The sequence below is a fragment of the Diaporthe amygdali genome (assembly GCF_026229845.1).
Source record: "Diaporthe amygdali strain CAA958 chromosome Unknown NODE_2_length_3802984_cov_64_841326, whole genome shotgun sequence".
NCBI lineage: Eukaryota > Fungi > Ascomycota > Sordariomycetes > Diaporthales > Diaporthaceae > Diaporthe > Diaporthe amygdali.
The window spans coordinates 3246880-3264875 of NW_026517022.1; the positions used below are offsets into that span (position 1 = coordinate 3246880).

Below are 17996 nucleotides of genomic sequence, written 5' to 3' on the forward strand. Positions count from 1 at the left end.
GATACATGATGTGGTGAATGACCAGTACGTTTTTTGACTCTTCTCTTCCTCTTCTGATTGTTCGCATTTACATCAAATAAGCTACAAGATCTGTTCTTGAGCAAATTATTAAAAACCGAGTTGGGTTTGCGGTCAATCTTTCTCCCTTCCACGCATATATCTGTAAAGCACTAGAGTAGGGGCAGACAGAATCTCACGGGAGCAAAGATGACTTCATCACATAACAGTTGTCTTTATCACAATCACAGATACTAAAATTATGGTATTAAGCTTGAAAGGTGATGCTTGGCCTTACACATCCGTGTAAGTACTGTAAATGCGCTCCATCCTGACAATCGATGTCTCGTCCAAAGCAAGTTGAAATTTTGTCTAACAATGACAGTCATATACAGTCTGCCCAGTTTCTCCACCCCCTACGGCTTCCCAGGTACATGATCTTGAGAACCGAAAGTATGTCCTCACATGTTCGTAAGTTGCCATCGCACTACTCGTGAGGCAGTTTAGATAATGCGAATCAAGTGTCGGTTCGTGGTTGTGTCGAAGCCAAACGGCCAATGCGGCAGCGAAGTGTCAGACGCGTGAGGCGTTAGAATGTGTTCGTACGTGTGCTTGTCACCCCATCCAGAGAGCTTCGTCAGGCCGATACGGCGGAAAGTGCCTTTTTGCTGTGTACGATCCAAGTCTTTGATCTGGTCATCGCCAACGGCTTGCTGCAAGAGCAGGCAGATGATGTACTTTGATTCTTCATCCTCGGACCTTGGACCCCGCGCCGCTGGGAGACAGTAAACGTTGTCCGACTCAAATATGTGGTGCAGCTTCTCATCGTCATCTGGGGCGTCGAGGTAGACATTGTGGTGTCTTTCCTTATCAATCTTGGGACAGACGCCGTTACGGTCGAGTAATCGCCAGTAGAACCTTCCTCGCTCGCCTCTGGACAGTCTGATTTTCCTTAGTTTCCCATAAACCATGATGTGACCGCCCATTACCAGACCAAACGAATTCTTCGTCTGTGTCTTGATTACAACGTGATCCTGACCCTTTTCAAGATCAATGAGCAAGTCTCGGTCCGTGATCTCGCCGTATGTAACTCCGTTGCCTGGTTTGTCGCCGACACCCCTTTGTGCGTCGACAGATGCCCAGGAAAATGACGGTGCTCGGTAATCTTTTGGGCGGCGGCCAGGCTGATGAAATGATCGGTTGTGCCGGATAAAGGTTGGCTCCACCCTCCAGAGGAGTTGGCTCTCCAAATATTTGTACCAGAGGCCAGCCACATACTGAGCTGGGTCCTCTTTGGAGCCAAGAATGTTGGTTGACATGAGCTGAGCGATCCCAGACAGAGCAATAAGCTTGTCTTTGGCCATTGTCAAGTTCAACCTGGAATACGTCTCCACCACACGCGCCCATAGCTCGAATCCGTATAGAAGTTCTTCCGGTATATGAGGATCTGGCTCATTGATATCTCCCAGTCTGATCTTGCGCAATTCCTTGCCATGCTTGAAGGGATTCAACCCCTTGAGTGATACCTCTGGCAGAATCCTGTCGTGCTGTAGTTGGAATTTGGGCAAACCTGTAGGATGGCCTTCTGCCCGCGTGAACCCGCCGCACTCCCACGCAATGCTGCCTTTGCAAAAATGCAGAACTCTAGGAGCCAAAAGACGTTCTTGGAGCACCCAAGCTCTAACGTTGACAGGAGCCTTGTTGACCAAGTTATCCCAATGTGATGTGTCGATAAGGACGCATCTCCGAAGTCCTTCCGGTTCCGGCAGGGCCAAAGTTAGAGGTTTTTCGCCACCCCAATCAATCTTCGCCGTTGTTTCGGCGTCCTCGCGAAGGTCTGTCTTGGGGGCGCTGAAGAGTTGCGTGAACATTTTACAGAAAGACGAACTAAGGGAGGTTCTCCCAGGCTTCGCTGCTGTCACCCTACTGCTGTGATTGTGCTTGTGCTCGTCCTCGCACAGCGCTAAACCAGGTATACCGTCGACTTTCAAACTGACCTCGTTCTCCCAGAGAGTCCTACAGTCACGCTCTGAGTAGAGGCCCATGCCACTGTTGGAAGCAGCAGTGGCCGATATGTTGAGGTACGACTCCCGATATACCCGTTGCATCAGAGCGGCTTCCTCAAGCCAATCTTTGTCGACATCAGGGCCGCCTTGGTAGATGCAGAGAGAGTCGATCCATATCCAACCAACATTGTGCAGTTGCGAGGCAAAGCTTATGGCGTCTCTGAATGTCTTTGGAAGCTTTTCAATCTCGATTCCCTCTTTTAGGTCGGCTGCAGTATCGGGGTTGAGCGTGTAATGCTGGGACTTACCCCAGCAATGACTCAGTGTGACATAGAGATTGTTCGGCTGGTTGGTCTTGCCCACGGCCTCTCCGAAGACATCCAGGCCATTTTGAGGATCCCCGCGGACTCTTTCCACGAGCTTGACGGTGATCTTGTTCAAATCCTGTAGAGTCCGTCCCCCATTAGGCACGTTGCCCGTGTATTGCTTCCGCCTGGTGTCCAGGTAAGTTTGGGACTTGAGGGCCCTTATATCAATCAGACGAGTTGGATACCAGACCGGTTCCAGCTTTGCGCAGGGTGGATCACATCTTTGATCGCACTGTGTGATCCAGCTCAAAGCAAGCTTGAAGACCTCGCTCGAGGATGTTTCCCCGGACATGGGAGTTCTGAACGCTGCTATTGGACTGCCTGCAATTAAGTCAGTCTCGTGGCCTCAAAGTTTGAAGGGAAGTCACTCGAACCGGTTTGTTTGAGAACGAATGTTCTTTTCACAATGTTTTTGGTTTCTTCTCGCAAGGCCCATTCCACTTTAAAATCCAGCCGGAAGACATCGTTATGCTCAATGTCATGGATGACACCAAGCAGAGCAGTGCTCTGAGCGCTCAGAACAGTGTCAATCTTCTCCCGTCCCAGCTGCTCAGGCGCCTGGTCTTCATCGTCCTCATAATCCATTTTGAAGTCCTTATCCACACTTGCCATTAGCTCCTCATATAATACTCGACATATACCACAACCCATATTATTTGAAGTTTTCAGTGCATTGAAAGAGTCATGATGGTCGAAATGCAGATCGTAGGTGCCTCTCCACTGCCTCCCAACCTGCCCCCGCAGCATCCGCCAGCAGACTTCGCAGAGCATTTTGGAGCAGTGCAGAGGATCAGTCGCTCTCTATATGGATAGTAGACGAATGGTCCGAGCGCATGAGAAATGCTTGGCGTAGATGTTTGAAGTGGAAAAACAGCCTTCATGTCGATGAAGCTCCTCGTGCACACATACGAGCTTCCGGCTCAAGAGCGGGAGGGGCATTTTTAACGGGCAGCCTGATACTGGGGGAAGGAATTGCATGCTGGTAGCCGTTAGCGCTGAATATCACGGTGGGTTACATTGTTCGAGAATTCCCGTCTCCACAATCCCACCGAGTATCCATTCAGGTATGTCCCGCATGATTCCCCCTGTCCATCGGTGGTCTCACTGCATTAGCGGCTTCAGCTGCTCCTATCGCCCAGCTACCGAGCCGGAAGGCAATGGACACAACATTACGTGTTACCTACAAAACCTGCCCCTCAGGCCAGGCATTTACTGCGGCTGAAAGGCGGTTCCCTCCAGGACTCTGATGATCTCCGGCTTTGAATCCAGATTGGATCGGTACAAACATTCCCGTCAATCCTTTATCTCCCACCAACTTGCACACATCGGCAACCCCTCTTGACTACTCAAGAGACCTAGTTTCGACACCGTTGGTATCAGCCTTCCTCCTCATACTATTCAAGATGGCAAGAGAAGTACCCGCTGTGATATGGAAGGAGGACGAGATCGACTTCTTTGGCACGGCCGTCCCTGTCTACTTGCCAAACTCTATCACTCGCCATGAGCTCGAAAACATGAAGGCCTTCAAGGACTGGAAGACGACTCTGCACGCCAACCTCGCCTTGCAAGAGTCCAAGGACCATGCGTTTCACGCGCACCCTTACAGCCTTAGAGCAATCGAGGTCAAATCAGTTACGAAGTTTCCGACTGGCAGAGTAGGCTTCATCAAGATCGACGCCGCCGTTGAGCGTGACTCTTTTCCCGGTGATGACCAACGTCGCATCTCAAAATCACTTCCTGGTACGGCCTTTTTGAGAGGTGGAAGTGTGGCCATGCTCATGATCCTGCGACCAAAAGACTCAAGAGACGAGCGGTATGTCATCTTGACCGAGCAGCCACGTCTTCCAGCAGGGTCACTGCAGTTCCTGGAAATACCAGCCGGGATGCTGGACGACTCGGACCACTTCTCGGGCCAGGCTGCCAAGGAGATCGAGGAAGAAACAGGCTTCAAGATCCCCCTGAGTGAACTCATCGACATGACCAAACTAGCCCTGGCCAACTCAGATCACCCAGAGAAGAGCCTCCAGGCAGCCATGTACCCCAGCCCCGGAGGCTGCGACGAGTACATTGCGCTGTTTCTGTGGGAGAAAGAACTTGACCGGCAAGAGATCGAGGATCTCAGGGGAAGACTTACCGGAGAGAGGACCCAGGACGAAATGATTACCCTTCATGTCAAGGAATACGAAGCTCTTTGGAGGGACGGGGCCCGGGACGCAAAGACGCTGGCTGCTTGGGCGTTGTACGAGGGTTTGAACAGGTCGGGTGAGCTACAGAAATACCAGAAGCGGAAAAGGGAAAGCACCGGGAGCAACCAGTCGTCTCAGGAACAGGCTAGGCGCACAAAGGTGTCCAAGAGATGATCATGACGTTCAAACTTAATTGTAATCAGATAAAGGTGAGATTGGCATCTCACCAGCACTTGAGATCTGATGGACAAGTTCGTGTCCAGCAAAGATGGAGCTGCGCCTACAAGACATGGATAAGAGATAGTGGATGAAGGCTAGGGAAAGGTGTCCCATGTTTTTACAAATTCTCTTATACTTATTTCAAGCCATTCTCTCGATAGCCAACTCCTGAGCTGGATGTGCCTGTCTGGTATCGCCTGTGCGATAGCCTAATTGATTGTCCAAGTCGGTAAATGTGTGATTTGTACGGCCTCCCTCGGACTTCTCATTCACGCCGTGGACTTGCTGGCTAGTTTGCTGCGAATTGAACGCTTGTTGAATGGCTGGCTCCCACTCAAGCTCATCATGTGTTGTGATGCGGCCGCTGCTACCCACTGGCCTTGCTTGAACGAATTTGACCAGGCGGCTTAGAATTGATATTTCAAGCTTCAACTTTATGCTGTAGGCAAGCTCTTTATAACTGATTTGGATGATATGAAAGCCTGAGAATTCAAGGGCAATAATGGTGATGTCCAGTATGATTACAGCCACACTGACGATGAGAAGATGTAGCAGAACCTTTCTCGAATTCTTTTGAGGGCTGTTATTTAAGCCGCCGGTTTCAACTCGATACGCCACAGGGGGTTCTGCAAACAATCAGTGAACAAGAAACCCAGAATAGACCATGTTTAAGGTGACAAGGCCCACTTTGTGAAGGAAACCTCGACCAGGGACGAAATGACTTACCTGGGAGAACGAGAAACCTAAAGCACTCCCACAAATAGACGCATGATAGTCCGATTTCCTGCAGAAAGAATACGATGATCTGAATCTTCTCAAATATAGAGAAGATCGGAAGGAACCTTTCCGGCCTGGAAGACTTGGACCCAGTGTTCAGTACAATAATTGGCACCTGCATCGTAATCGCATTGAAAATGATCACACGCAACACCCATCGGCGTATGCTTTCAGCGAGTGGAAGCAGGTCGAGCCTGGAGTAGAGTACCAAAGACTGGCCTGTTACCATCAGAGCCCACCCAAACAGGCCGATCAAGCCAACCTGTAGGCGCGGAGGGTTCGGGTAGAAGTTCGATACCAGGTTCGAAATGTTGGACATGAGTATGCCGAGAATCGACGCTAGTAGACTCCAGAAGTACAATCCCTTGTACCTTTTGAAGGTGGCGAAGATGAATGGGATTAGCTCAACACAGTTGTATATGGACACACCCAGTATTGTTATCACGATATAACGTTGTGTCAGATCGAAATCAGTGGAATCGTCGATGTATAGCCCGAGATCACAGATGCAATCGGAGGTTTGCCGCAAGATCAGGACGGATGTATCCATGGCTTCGGAGAATCCCGTGTTTTGCTCGACTCGCGGAGAGTCTACCGATCATTATCAGCCGTTTTCAAACGCTTCCCAGTTCCCAATAATGAGTTGTCAGCATCAACGCTGTCGGTCTCGACAGGAGCGGTTCTGAGTCCGTTACACAGTCCTACTCTCCTGTATGTAACCTTCGCTCTGCGTCTGGTATCTCCTGGAATCGGCGAAAGACTCTGAAAAGTTCTCGGGCATACTATTTGAATTAGTATTTGAACTCGCATTCCCCGTGACACTCGCTTGACAAACAGGGAAACTTGCTTACTCGACGACGGGCCTCTAGACTTTGCGGTGCTCGGATATGCCCGAGCATACAACTCAGATATGCAAGAAAGATAAGTATTTTTGTGAATCAAGCGCCTTCGAAGGACAAAAATAAAAATGAGAAATAAGATGCGGGACTCTGATTTATACCCGGCAATCCGGATAGTTTCGCACAGCGAGCTCGTGATGCACGACCATGACATGAAATAGGCTTTCCTCCGCTCTGCAGGTGCGAGTCGAGACACTCAGCATGGTCATCGATTGTGGAATTTCCCATTAACACCCATGCGTAAATTTGCTCCTGCTTCCAGAGTGTTCGTCCAATTCTCCTCCAGCTGGGTCTGTGTCCTATGAAGGCGTTAAGTGGGATGTGTTGGCGATTGAGACTGTGCTACGCTGCTGGCACAGACCCTATCCCTTTTCCGTTCTGGTCGCCACCGCTGGACTACAATCGCTCGTCCTCAACGTCATCAAAGCTAACTTGCTCATCCGTCTTCATAGACCTAGAGCATGAGGAATATAATCGGCCAGTTCAACACTCTTGCATCATGAATGAGGACCCTAACACGACCATTTATGCGAGTAATATCGAGCAATTCAGAGACATTTTATCCAACGCTCTCATCGAGAAAATACAGAAACCAGAAAGGGGACGCTCAGGAGCTAAGCACAGAAAAAGAGGAAAGCCTACCAGCGGCTCTCATGCCGAGAGTACGAGCAACAACAGCCGAGATACAGGCCCCGGAGCGAACGTAGAGGAGCTCTCAGAGTTTTCAGAGTACATCGCCTCAATTGCGTTTGAAAGCCTGCCCCCAGAACTGCAGACCATCACTCATCGCGTGTGGACCGATAACCCCGGCCTCCAGGAAGAGTACACCCTACCGCTCACAAGCAACGACGTCGCGGAGAAGATTACACCCACTCTCGATCCGGAGGTATCAGAATCACTGACCACATATGGCATCCTCACACCACCAAGCGAGGATGTCACCACCTTCCTCGCACCTGTGCTCACCGCTTACTTGACCGCCGTGATCACGCCGCCACCACCAGCCTCAACGACGAAGGGCAAAGTGACCGAGTGCGAGATATGCGACAGGGACTGGGTGCCTCTCACTTATCACCACCTGATTCCCCGGTTCGTGCACGCAAAAGCGCTCAAGAGAGGCTGGCACCGCGAAGAAGACCTGCAGAACGTGGCCTGGCTGTGTCGAGCATGCCACTCATTTGTGCATCGGTTCGCAGGACACGAGGAGCTGGCCAGGGATTATTACACCGTGGAAAGGCTACTGGACCAGGAGGAGATCCAGAATTTTGCGCGCTGGGTAGGTCGAGTGCGGTGGAAGGCGAGGTGACTTCTTAGTTGCGCGACGCAAGTGAATGACTTTATATCTCAGGACACGCCAAATAGGTGCGAGGGGGTTTCAGTTATCATTTCCAGTGGCTATGCCACACAGCTCTCAGCACCCGAAAGCGGGCCTCGGGAGTAGGCCTCAAGCACTACAGCACTACAATTTGAATACTAGTTGTTGTAGCTTATATTTTATATCAAAAGTCTGCTCACTAACCGTAAAGTCATATAAAAAGAATTCAAAGGACATTCTCCTGATTATCCCCCGCCCCCCTTTTTCCCATAAAGAATAAAGAAAATATCGAAAATTCAGATCGAACGCGGTTCAAAACTGCACCACATTTCCGTCGACTACAAAGGCACGTGTTTGCCTTAAGCGGACTGAGAGAAGATCTCCTTGCCAGCGACGGTTGTGGAGAGGACTTTGGTCCGGCCAATTTCCGTGGTATTGACCCTGAACGGGTCAAGGTCCACGACAAGGAAGTTGGCGGCCTTACCAACTTCGATCGAGCCGACCACGTCATCGAGGCCGGCAGCCTTGGCTCCGTTTATGCTGAAGATACGGATCGCTTCCTCCACAGTCACGGCTTGCTCCTCCCACAGGGTGCCTGGGAATTGACCAGTGGGGTCTTGACGGGTGACCAGTCCACCAATGCCTTCCCAAGGGTTGGGAACTGCGCTGACGGACCAGTCAGAGCCTCCGGCGACCAGGACGCCTAGGTCGAGCAAGTCCCGGTTGGGCTGCATATGAGAAGCGATTTCCTCGGGCAAAACGCTGGCAATCGATTGGGGGATGATTCCAGGGTACCAGATAAAGGGCGACACCTCGGCTACCACGTTGAGGAGCTTCATCCGGCGTTGATCCTCAGGAGTCACAAATTGGCCGTGGGCAATGTGGTATTTCTGGGTGGATCCCTCCGCTCGGAGGATTTCAAACGCATCCATGGCCACTTGCACGGACCAGTCCCCAGCACAATGGATTTTGGTGTTGCGGCTCTGTGTGCGGTACAGCCGTAAGGTGTCAACTAAGTCCTCGGTGGTGTTGTAGACGAGACCGTGGTAGTTACAGCCGTGCTCCGTGGAAGGAAGATAGGCCTCGAGAAAGCCAGCTGTTTGAGCGGGCGGCACTCCGTCCAGAAAAAGTTTGGTGAAATCGGTACGGACCCGGTCTCGGTTGACCTCGCGAGCGTGTTGATCGAATTCGGTAGCATTCAATCCGGGCGATGCCAATTGCCCAGTCATAACTAGACAATTCGATACCCATCCGTGCAACTTGTCTTCTTCGTCCAACGCGACAAGAGCATCGAGCTGTTCTTCCGACACAGCGGCGTCCTGAATGCCGGTCACGCCGTATGAATGCAACAGATCCCATGCGGCGAGGGAGTACTCTTTGAGATCATCGAGAGAGTCGGGTTCGGCTGCAGCCTGTACCTGGCGGACCGCTGTAGCTGCGCCTTCAATTAGAATACCCGTGCTGGTGCTCGCGTAGACTCCGGCGGCCTTGAGAGCGGCAGTGTTTGCCCAGGCGTTGTGATAACTGTCATCATCGAGCAGAACAGGATGGCCACTCGAAGCCTCATCCAAACGTGCCAGAGCTTCTGTTTTGGAAATCTCGGGAAGAAGAGTGCTTCCCCAGCTGCCGCCCGTGACCCAAGCAGTGGCGTTGGTCATATTGGCGGTCCAGGACTTGACGGCTTGGAGCACCTCATCGAGGGAGGCGGACGACGGGAACTGCACTTGTTTCAAGAGCTTCTTTCCCCCACTAATATGGTGAACATGTGTGTCGAACAGGCCGGGAACGACCGCCGCACCGGCCAGATCTTTCACCACGGTATTTGACCCAATGAACGGATCCATCTCGGTGTCGTTGCCAGTGATCGCAATGAAGGTGCCGTCCTTGACCGCAAAGCCGCTTGCTGTAGAAGACGGGCCTTCGGCTGCAGTGAATATGCTCGCGTTCCGGATCACGAGATCGGCGCCCAGTGTGGTGTTTACTGCATCCTTGATTCTCGTCATTAGATCATCGCCCCTGGGCAATTCCATCGCGGCCAACGATGATGTCGCGTTGCACGTGATATTATCCTGGGCAGATACTCTGCTGAATAGAATCGCCGCGAAGAGGAGACTATGAAGAGACATCCTTGGATCTGCTGTCATGGACCGCTGGGATGGCTCGCAATTTACTGTGCTCCGTGTTTTGTCTTGCTCCTCGAAAAAGAAAGCGAGTAACAGTATACGTAGCAGTTACTTATACACATCTACAATGACCACTACGACAATCTTTCTGCCGAATGTAACGCATTTTGATATCCTATGAGGTAGTCGGCTCACAACTCGGCTCAGAGATACGATGCCCAGGGAGACACCATGTGCCTCTAGTGAAAACGCCCAGCCAATCTCCGCCATATTGATTCAGTGAGTGGATATCAGCCCCTCCGTTATAGTTGTACCGTAACCCTCAAGACCTCTCTTCCCGTCCGAATGTGGTTGGATTGGTAGACCCCGTCCAGCATGAATCTCACTTGAGTTACCAAATCGGGCAAAGTACTAAATTATACACATACCAGAGCTAGGCACTGGTGGATAAGGATTAAAGTTAGCCCTTCGCCTCCATTTTGCATTTGCGCTTCTTATCTATCAAAGACCCGTACTCATTATACCGCGTCTTCCCATGACTCTTAATTTCTAAATCCCACTATGAACTCGCAACCCCGCCCACGCTCTTGGCCCTCGGCCCCTTGACCAGCCCTTACGAGTTCAGATTAAAGACCCCTTGATTCCTATCCAAGAGTCTACCACGGACTTTTCAAGTTCTCAGCACTTTACAATAAGGCCACCAGACTTCCCACAGCCCGGTAGAGAGGTGCATACAAAGTTGGTTTATTAGGCATTATATAAGACGGAATACGTCAGGAAGTCCTTGGTGATATGATCATCGGGGATGAGTACCTGGGAGGTAATGGAAGGAAAGATGTCAAGGAAATAGGTCTTCATGCTCTCAATGATCCATTATCTTTATCTTGGTGGTGTCACTTAGTCAGTGTATGAGAGGCCAACAGAAGCATTGCAGATCAAAACCCCGCCGCATTGTGAGAAGCTCTCTCTCGGCTTCAATGTTGACCGACTACCGACCTGATGTTGTGGAGATAACAACAATTTGAGTCAGGACCGCCGAGGTCAGTATAATCAGCAACTGATGTTAACCTATACAGCCTAGATAAGATGAATTACTACCTGACAAACGAAGATACCAGAGAAGCATATACCAGAAACTGAGGCGTGAGGTTCTGTTGGGCTATGTGCTGGACTTTGAAAATTACTTGGCCTAGTGCGTGGGTGCTCTGTTGGAAAATCAACGTAATCAACTTTATTAGTGGATACAAAGGGAGAGTAAAAGCTCCTTTGTACATCATATCAGGAGCCTGGTTGGAATAATGAATCCAATCCAATTAGGAAAGCGTAGAGACCACACGTACGCTAGACTTGCTGTGCCTACTGCATCTTGTCTGATTCTTACAGGCCCAAGCTGGCCTCGACTCCGGAATTCGCACTACCATTCAACTGCTTTAGAAGGACTTTACCTCATGAATCCCATAGGACCGTATAAGCCCATGTCTGGCTCAAAAATGACGCTCTGGACACCTGCTTTGATCAGGCGCGAGCCGTGTTGGTGAAAGGCAAACACCCACTATGTGGTGCAAAACCTGGTCCTGCACCATTGACGAGAGGAATGTGGGTGAAACAGCAAGGATACCTAATCAACCGCCCAGTACAACGGTCCAAAGCAGCATTTAACAGTTACTATACAACGGATCATGAGCTATCCACGAAGGAGTTAAACCCCCTCTCCTTTCAACACTAGGGACGGAAAAAAAAGGAAATCCATAAATCGGCATGGCTTGCAACCGTGCATATATCCATCATATTCCCATCAGGCTCCGAGCCTTCGCAACTTCATCAGCAACACGATGGCGAAATTCAGGGTCCTTCTCGCTCTCCTCCGAGGCATTTTCCTCCCTGACAAGGTCCAAGGTGGCATGTATGGCGTCCAGGTGCGTTGACACCAGCCCATTCAACTCCTGCTTCAGGCCCTCTGTATGATCCTTGAAGCAGCTTCGCAACTCCTTCATCATGTTCTCAAATGTAGCTGCGTTCGCGAATGTGCCTTTGATCTCTCCCCGCCGCAATATGGTGCACCCATTGCCTGTTATAACTTTGATCAGCTAATGGCCCAGAAGTAACATGCCACCTAGACAATTTAAATCACCTTCATGTTCCATCGCCTCTCGACAGACGCGGGACATGATTCTAGTGATCATGGACCCGCTCAGCCAGGTGAGGTTATCTATGCGCAGGAGCCTGCATTTTGTCAGTGTAACGCCCGCGTGGGATTATTTACCTTGGTAGTTGGAACTCTTGTCCAGGAATCACTCACGATATGCAGTCATTGAAGCGCTCTGTTATATCCTCTACCCCGTCGAGGAACAGATCCTTGCGAACATCCAGGGCTTTGCTGATCTCATCGACTCGATCGTCAGGATAAGGCCACTCCGATTCTGCGCGGATACCGGATGTTAGAGGTCGAACAACTAATTAGACTCCTCGAAGGGAACAAACCTAGAACGGCAATTGCTTCTTCCCAGCAGGCACCTATGCCTTGCTTCAAATTCAACTGATGAATTCGAATATCTGAGAGCAGGTCATCCCAAGGCGACTCGACGTCAGTAGCCATGTCTCGCATGACCTCCATATTCCAGTTACGGCGTCGTTCAGTCTTTGTATACCAGTCACCATCATGACGGAGCCAGGCAGCATAAGAACCTGTGAATGTTAGATCTTCTTGAAATCTAGAGGTGTCTGAAGCAATGTGGAGCTAGTTCAAATACCGGGTGCCCACTAGAACCAATCAGCTCAGCTCGTCGAAATGAATATCTCATGGGATTAACTGACTTTATCCCATTTCTTGCATGCATCCTTGGAAGATTTTGTCCACTTGGCTATGTCTCTACCTGTGGGCCACACTCAGCACGTAGCTTTCACAATGTCAGATGCACTAGTCTGTACCTTCCCAAATCCGTGACTCAAAGGAGCTTTCCAAGGACCTCTTGGTAGTGTTCATTGGAGATCTTCTAGACGTCAAGCTCTGTCACGTATCAGCATTGACACCAGAGGGGTTAAATTTGAGGTTACTTGATCAACATTTTTAAGCTTCTCTTCAACCTTACTAAGAAGATGCCCCACGATTTGTTTCTCCTCAGCGGAAGAACTTCCCGCCCCAGCCTGGACCCACAGTCCAACGTTCCGCAACAGACCGGGCACTTGGTGGTCGAGAAATTTCTGAGATTCCCACAGTTGGCTTTCCCCCACTGCAGCGATGAGATGCCTCCGCAAATCAATGATCCCAGAAAGCCTTAGATATTTCCCGGAAACAGACTTATCGAGATGTCGGTTGTTTTGGTAGAGTGTGTTGCTGACGCAAAAGATGTGGAGCGTTTTGCTTCGCGTCTGGGCTTGATACTCCACTCCAAGGCCCCGGGTGACGTTGGCATTCCGCGCTCTAACCGCATATTCTAATCGGTCAAATTCAATGGCCTTACGCTCCCTTTCAAGTCTCATATTCTCTTCAAGTAGCTCCGTTCTCATTTGCTTGGTTGCCTCGTCCTCATTCGGTAGGAACTGGAAGGTGTCCAGTTCTCTTTTGGTGTCTTCAATTTCCCCTTCAACAGCGACTAGAGATCGGTTCAATTCTCTAATCCGTTCAGCATCTTCATGGTCCAAATAGTTTTTGATTTCATTGTAATTGAATACGTCTGAATGCGTGCAGATGATTCCTGCCCGTTCAAGTTGAGCTTGTAGTGCCATGTCGAAAACGGTCTTGACGCCCTCATCTGAGATGGCTCGCTTAGTTTCGCAGACAGCGAATATTTCATGACAATTCCATAAATATCGATGTGTGATTTTTCGGCGTGCTGAATTTAGATCTCGGAGGCCGGGTAGGTCGACCAGAATCAGCCCCTGGCTCAGGACGTGGGATTTCAAATAGACCTTGATTTTGCGGATGTATGGCCACAGTGAGAACTGTTTTGGATCATGAGGCTCCGAGCTGAGCGGTAGAAGCAGTGATGAACACTCTTCTATGGTCTGAGCGACCCGCCTCACTGGCGGGCCGAGCCGCATGGCTTCTTTCGCCCATATCTTGAGAGTTTCAAGAACAACTGTCTCCGGCGCCTTCAAGATCCATCCATCATCCTGCAGCTTTCCACGGAACATTGACCTGAATGTATCCATGGCAAGCTTGGCTGTATCCTTGGTCTCTTCTTCGTCGACCGTCTTGAAAGCCCTGTAGGAACGCAACAGCTCAGCAAGTTGCTCGTACAGCTCATCTTCGGAGAACATCTCCACGTCGATAACAAAATCACCATCAGCATGAAAGTGATATTCGGTCACAACGCAGGTGCAAGCAGAACCCTTGGCTGTCGCCTGTGCTAGTGGTGGTTCGCAGGTGTCCAGGAGGGAGTTGACAAGGCTGCTTTTCCCGACTCCAGAGTCACCCACGAGTCCAACTTTCCGCTCCGAAAGTGGGTAAAACCGGCTATAAGTCTCAGCCTCCTCATGGTGGGTCTTTATGGTAGAGTCAGGTTCGAGGTGGATAGAGCTGCTGGCAAGAACACTTGCCAAGCTTTGTAGCACACTCTTGGCCTGAGACAGTCGTCGCTGGAAAGTTGGGTGATGGAACTCATCATCTGGTGGATCCTCCTCCTCCACATTGTGGATGACGGGCGACGGTCGTGGACTCGACCTCCTGCGAGCATGCCCCGAGGACGATACGGTCAGAGATCCACGAACTCGCGGGGTGCTTGCATTTCGGACAATGTCGGCGATTGCATCACTGAGTTCCCCCAGTTCTAGACCAGATCTATGTTGCTGGGATGACTGCCTACTGACCGGACCCAGGTCTCGGATACCAGGCGTGAGTCCCGTATTTTCACCCCCGGAAGCTGAGACAGAGCTCCTTGTGGCGGCAATATTTGAAGGCGGAGGTGAGATAGACACGGATGGTTTCGGAGACCGCTGGCCAACGAAGTCAAAAATAGGACTGTTGTTGGTTTTTCGAGTGTTGGAAGGCGCATCGCCTTGTTCCACAACATCAGATATCGACCGCGTTGGCGTCATACCGGGTGAGTGGCTTGAATCGGGTTCGAAAGTGAATGTTGGACTCGGACTCTGTTCTATTGATGAAACCAGAGTCTGGAACCCTTGACTACCCTCCTCGGGAACACTTCGACTGGACGATTCACTGTTGTTCTCGACAGGTCGGTTGGGCATCGTTTGGGTAGAAGCTGTTCCTGGAATACTTGGAGAGGGAGTGGTGCCTGTCGAAGCAGAGGGTGTAGGCCGGGGACGCCTAGACCTGACTGGAAGTATCTAAGAATCAATTAGAGGATGAAAGAGCGGATTGTAGATCAACTGGAGGTGGACTTACAATACGCGTCATTTTATGAGCGAAATCTGCTATTGGTACAGCGGTGAGCCAGTTCACGCTTTAAACGACAAGACGAGCCGCAGATCTGTTGGTGTGAAAGTTTTCGAAGCCGAATTTCGCAATAGTGTCATCGGAATGAGAAGACATGCCTATATACCTGAATTGCGGTGGAGGGTATATCGCATTCCCCTTCGCAGCGGGAGTCTGGAGGCCACCTTTTGGGGTCAGGAGAAACTTCCAAACACTGCAACAGTGACCGGCGCCGGCTCACACCATCTTATGCATGTTCTGCCTTGCCAGCCTTCCCAAATTCGCAGATATACGGCCAGTATTCCCATTTCGAGCAGTTCCAGACACCCTGCGACGTAGTAAGGTGAAGCCCCTGCAGCACAGCCCCGGGTCGGTCAAGCTCATGGAGGATTCACTCACCAACTGCATATGAGAACCTGATCTAATTGGTCTACCTGAGCTTATCAGACGAGGTTAGCCAGCGGCACAGCACTCAGCTCCCTTATTAGCGCCAGTATCCGTCAATCCTTCGCAAGACTGAAATGACAGTGCAGATGAAAGGGAGCGGAATAAGGGGGATCACCCTTGGAGATCATGGTACTTGAATGACACTCGTTGGGTGGTAATACCTGTGACCCGGTCCACGATACCGCTTTTGTGATTAGCTATGCCAGCTACGACGCTCTGGCAGCCTCGTGAGTCGTGAGAGGTACCTAGTTGGCGAGCCTCGCGGTATCTTTCCCAACTGCCGGACAATAATTAGGCAGTTGTACATACTATAGCCCCTGACTACATCAATAAATGACCAGTCCCAACAGGCAGAGCGACTCCGCTACCCGCCTCCTGACCAGTCATCGCTTCCAACAGGGAAGAGCAATAACTAGTCACAAGGCGGCTAGCGCAGCCTTTCCCGGGGGTGAGATATACCATCAACAACGGGAGTTTGCGACCTATCCCAAGGGTCTCAGCTCCTTACAAATGCGATTAATACAACTATATCTTCGTAACTAAGATTGTTGGCTGAAAAGATCTCGATTCTAACTCTCACCTCATCGATAGCTAATGAGCTATATTTTTTAATATCAACTCCTTTACTAGTCTTTAAATATATAATATAGCTGAAGCCAATTCCATTACTATGGGACTTAGTTTTGTGCACTAATTGCTTTTCCTTGGAGTTGCCCAATCTTCCTTCCCCTCTGGCACCCTACATCCCCGGCAGTAACATTTACTCACCGCCATAAACTCTGAATTTCCAATCTCCAGCTCCCCATCAAGGTAGTCAAAATACTCCCTGGGAGGAAGACAATTTCCAAGAACCCAGCGCAATGACTCCTCAAATAGAGTGTGGAGTGAGGGCTCGCGACCCTCTTCCTGAACCATGCCCCAGCTTGCTGCTGCGCCGTCACGCGCAAGGACGAGATCTATTGAGAAAGAAAAGGCAATGTTAGTCGTGCGTGGTCTTAGTCGGGTTCTGAAAGGGACAATCTACGGTCAATCGGCCCGTCAAACCTGGAGGCAGGACGTAATGACCAAGTAGAGGCAAGGACCCTAAGACTCACTCAACAACTCAAGCACGTGATCGGCGTACTGCCACACATGATTCTCATCAACAACAGAATTGTTCCCATGTGCCGCGAGGTGCTCGTCATCTCTTGGCGGCGCACACGCAAACACGCTCTGCTCAACCCGGTACTCCCTCAAGTTGACCCGAGGGTAGAACCTCGGCGCGTCAGGCGACGCCGCTGCAATCAACACCTTGAAAGCGCCACCTGCGCCACCGTCATCACGCTGGCCGCTAGCTGTCCCCGTGGCCAAGTGTGCGGACGCAGCCGCCACGGTCATGAACATGCCCGAGCACTCGACAACGTGGAAAGCGCCGAGACTGGCCCAGCCCAAGACGGACGGGTCATCCTGCGCGCTGAACTGGACCGACGCGATCTTGCCCGTGGCGGTGTTATTGAGCAGGAGCGTGTTGGCTGCAGCTTCCGCGTGGATTTCGAGGCTCGTACTTCGGGCGAGCCGGCCTTGAGAGTGCTCTTCCTGGAGGAGGGTTGCCTGAGAAACAATTGTGAGAAGGGTGATAAGACGTGTCTGGGTAAGCAGATGGAAGTGATGTTCATGTTTGGACCTACTGCTTGGGCCGCGTCCACATGAGGATCGTTGACGGCGACGATGTTGATGTAGGGCGAGGTGTAGCTAAGATGCCCAAGACATGAGCAGCTTCAAGATATTCTGGAGTGAATTTATACGCACGCCTTGCAGAAGAGGGCTCGGCCAAGACGGCCGAATCCATTGATTCCAACCTAAATATTGGAGCAAAGCAGAATATTTCAGCCAACTTTGAAAACTGTAAGAGAAAGAGAGAGGCGGGAGAGAGAGACTTGTACCCGGAATTCATGGCCCAGCTCATCGAGGACCTTCCCCGGGCTTCGAGCGAGATCAAACGGATCCCTGTACGGGACGCGGTTAGGGTAATTGGTCGGATCATCTCCCGGAAATTCCTGGCCAGGAAACTGCTCCTGCATGGTCGCGTTCGAGTCGATAGCAGTACCTGGTTTTGGTGTATGGAGAAGGAACTAACTGATCAGGCTCGAAAAGAGCAAGTGAACAGAGGTGGTCTTGGGAGATGAATACACTGGAGTCATCCGCTGTTCCAAAGCGGACTAACTTACTTAGCAAGCTTGGCGCCCGCCATCAGCCTCTTAAGAACCTAGGTAAGCACTAACTTAACCTGGAGTAGGTGCCGT

The 17996-nt window shown here is 50.8% G+C and overlaps 6 protein-coding genes across 6 annotated transcripts; 2 read left to right on the forward strand and 4 right to left on the reverse strand.

Moving 5' to 3' along the window:
* Positions 1-500: 500 nt before the first annotated feature.
* Positions 501-2956, reverse strand: J7T55_012341 (uncharacterized protein; the record flags this gene model as incomplete). Its single annotated transcript, XM_053137217.1, has 2 exons — positions 501-2677; positions 2740-2956. 2 exons carry the CDS (start codon positions 2954-2956, stop codon positions 501-503), a joined length of 2394 nt encoding a protein of 797 aa, XP_053000140.1.
* Positions 2957-3774: 818 nt separating this feature from the next.
* Positions 3775-4731, forward strand: J7T55_012342 (uncharacterized protein; the record flags this gene model as incomplete). Its single annotated transcript, XM_053137218.1, has 1 exon — positions 3775-4731. One exon carries the CDS (start codon positions 3775-3777, stop codon positions 4729-4731), a length of 957 nt encoding a protein of 318 aa, XP_053000141.1.
* A 186-nt stretch (positions 4732-4917) lies between these two features.
* Positions 4918-6334, reverse strand: J7T55_012343 (uncharacterized protein; the record flags this gene model as incomplete). The annotated part of the gene is made up of 3 exons (XM_053137219.1): positions 4918-5402; positions 5503-6144; positions 6259-6334. 3 exons carry the CDS (start codon positions 6332-6334, stop codon positions 4918-4920), a joined length of 1203 nt encoding a protein of 400 aa, XP_053000142.1.
* Positions 6335-6951: 617 nt separating this feature from the next.
* On the forward strand, positions 6952-7758 carry J7T55_012344 (proline-specific permease; the record flags this gene model as incomplete). Its single annotated transcript, XM_053137221.1, has 1 exon — positions 6952-7758. One exon carries the CDS (start codon positions 6952-6954, stop codon positions 7756-7758), a length of 807 nt encoding a protein of 268 aa, XP_053000143.1.
* Positions 7759-8126: 368 nt separating this feature from the next.
* On the reverse strand, positions 8127-9797 carry J7T55_012345 (uncharacterized protein; the record flags this gene model as incomplete). The annotated part of the gene is made up of 1 exon (XM_053137222.1): positions 8127-9797. One exon carries the CDS (start codon positions 9795-9797, stop codon positions 8127-8129), a length of 1671 nt encoding a protein of 556 aa, XP_053000144.1.
* Positions 9798-11674: 1877 nt separating this feature from the next.
* Positions 11675-17774, reverse strand: J7T55_012346 (uncharacterized protein; the record flags this gene model as incomplete). The annotated part of the gene is made up of 15 exons (XM_053137223.1): positions 11675-11958; positions 12022-12113; positions 12190-12310; positions 12372-12575; positions 12641-12650; positions 12705-12763; positions 12819-12883; positions 13045-15179; positions 15238-15295; positions 15667-15701; positions 16483-16670; positions 16809-17304; positions 17382-17445; positions 17503-17552; positions 17631-17774. 15 exons carry the CDS (start codon positions 17772-17774, stop codon positions 11675-11677), a joined length of 4005 nt encoding a protein of 1334 aa, XP_053000145.1.
* Positions 17775-17996: the final 222 nt, after the last annotated feature.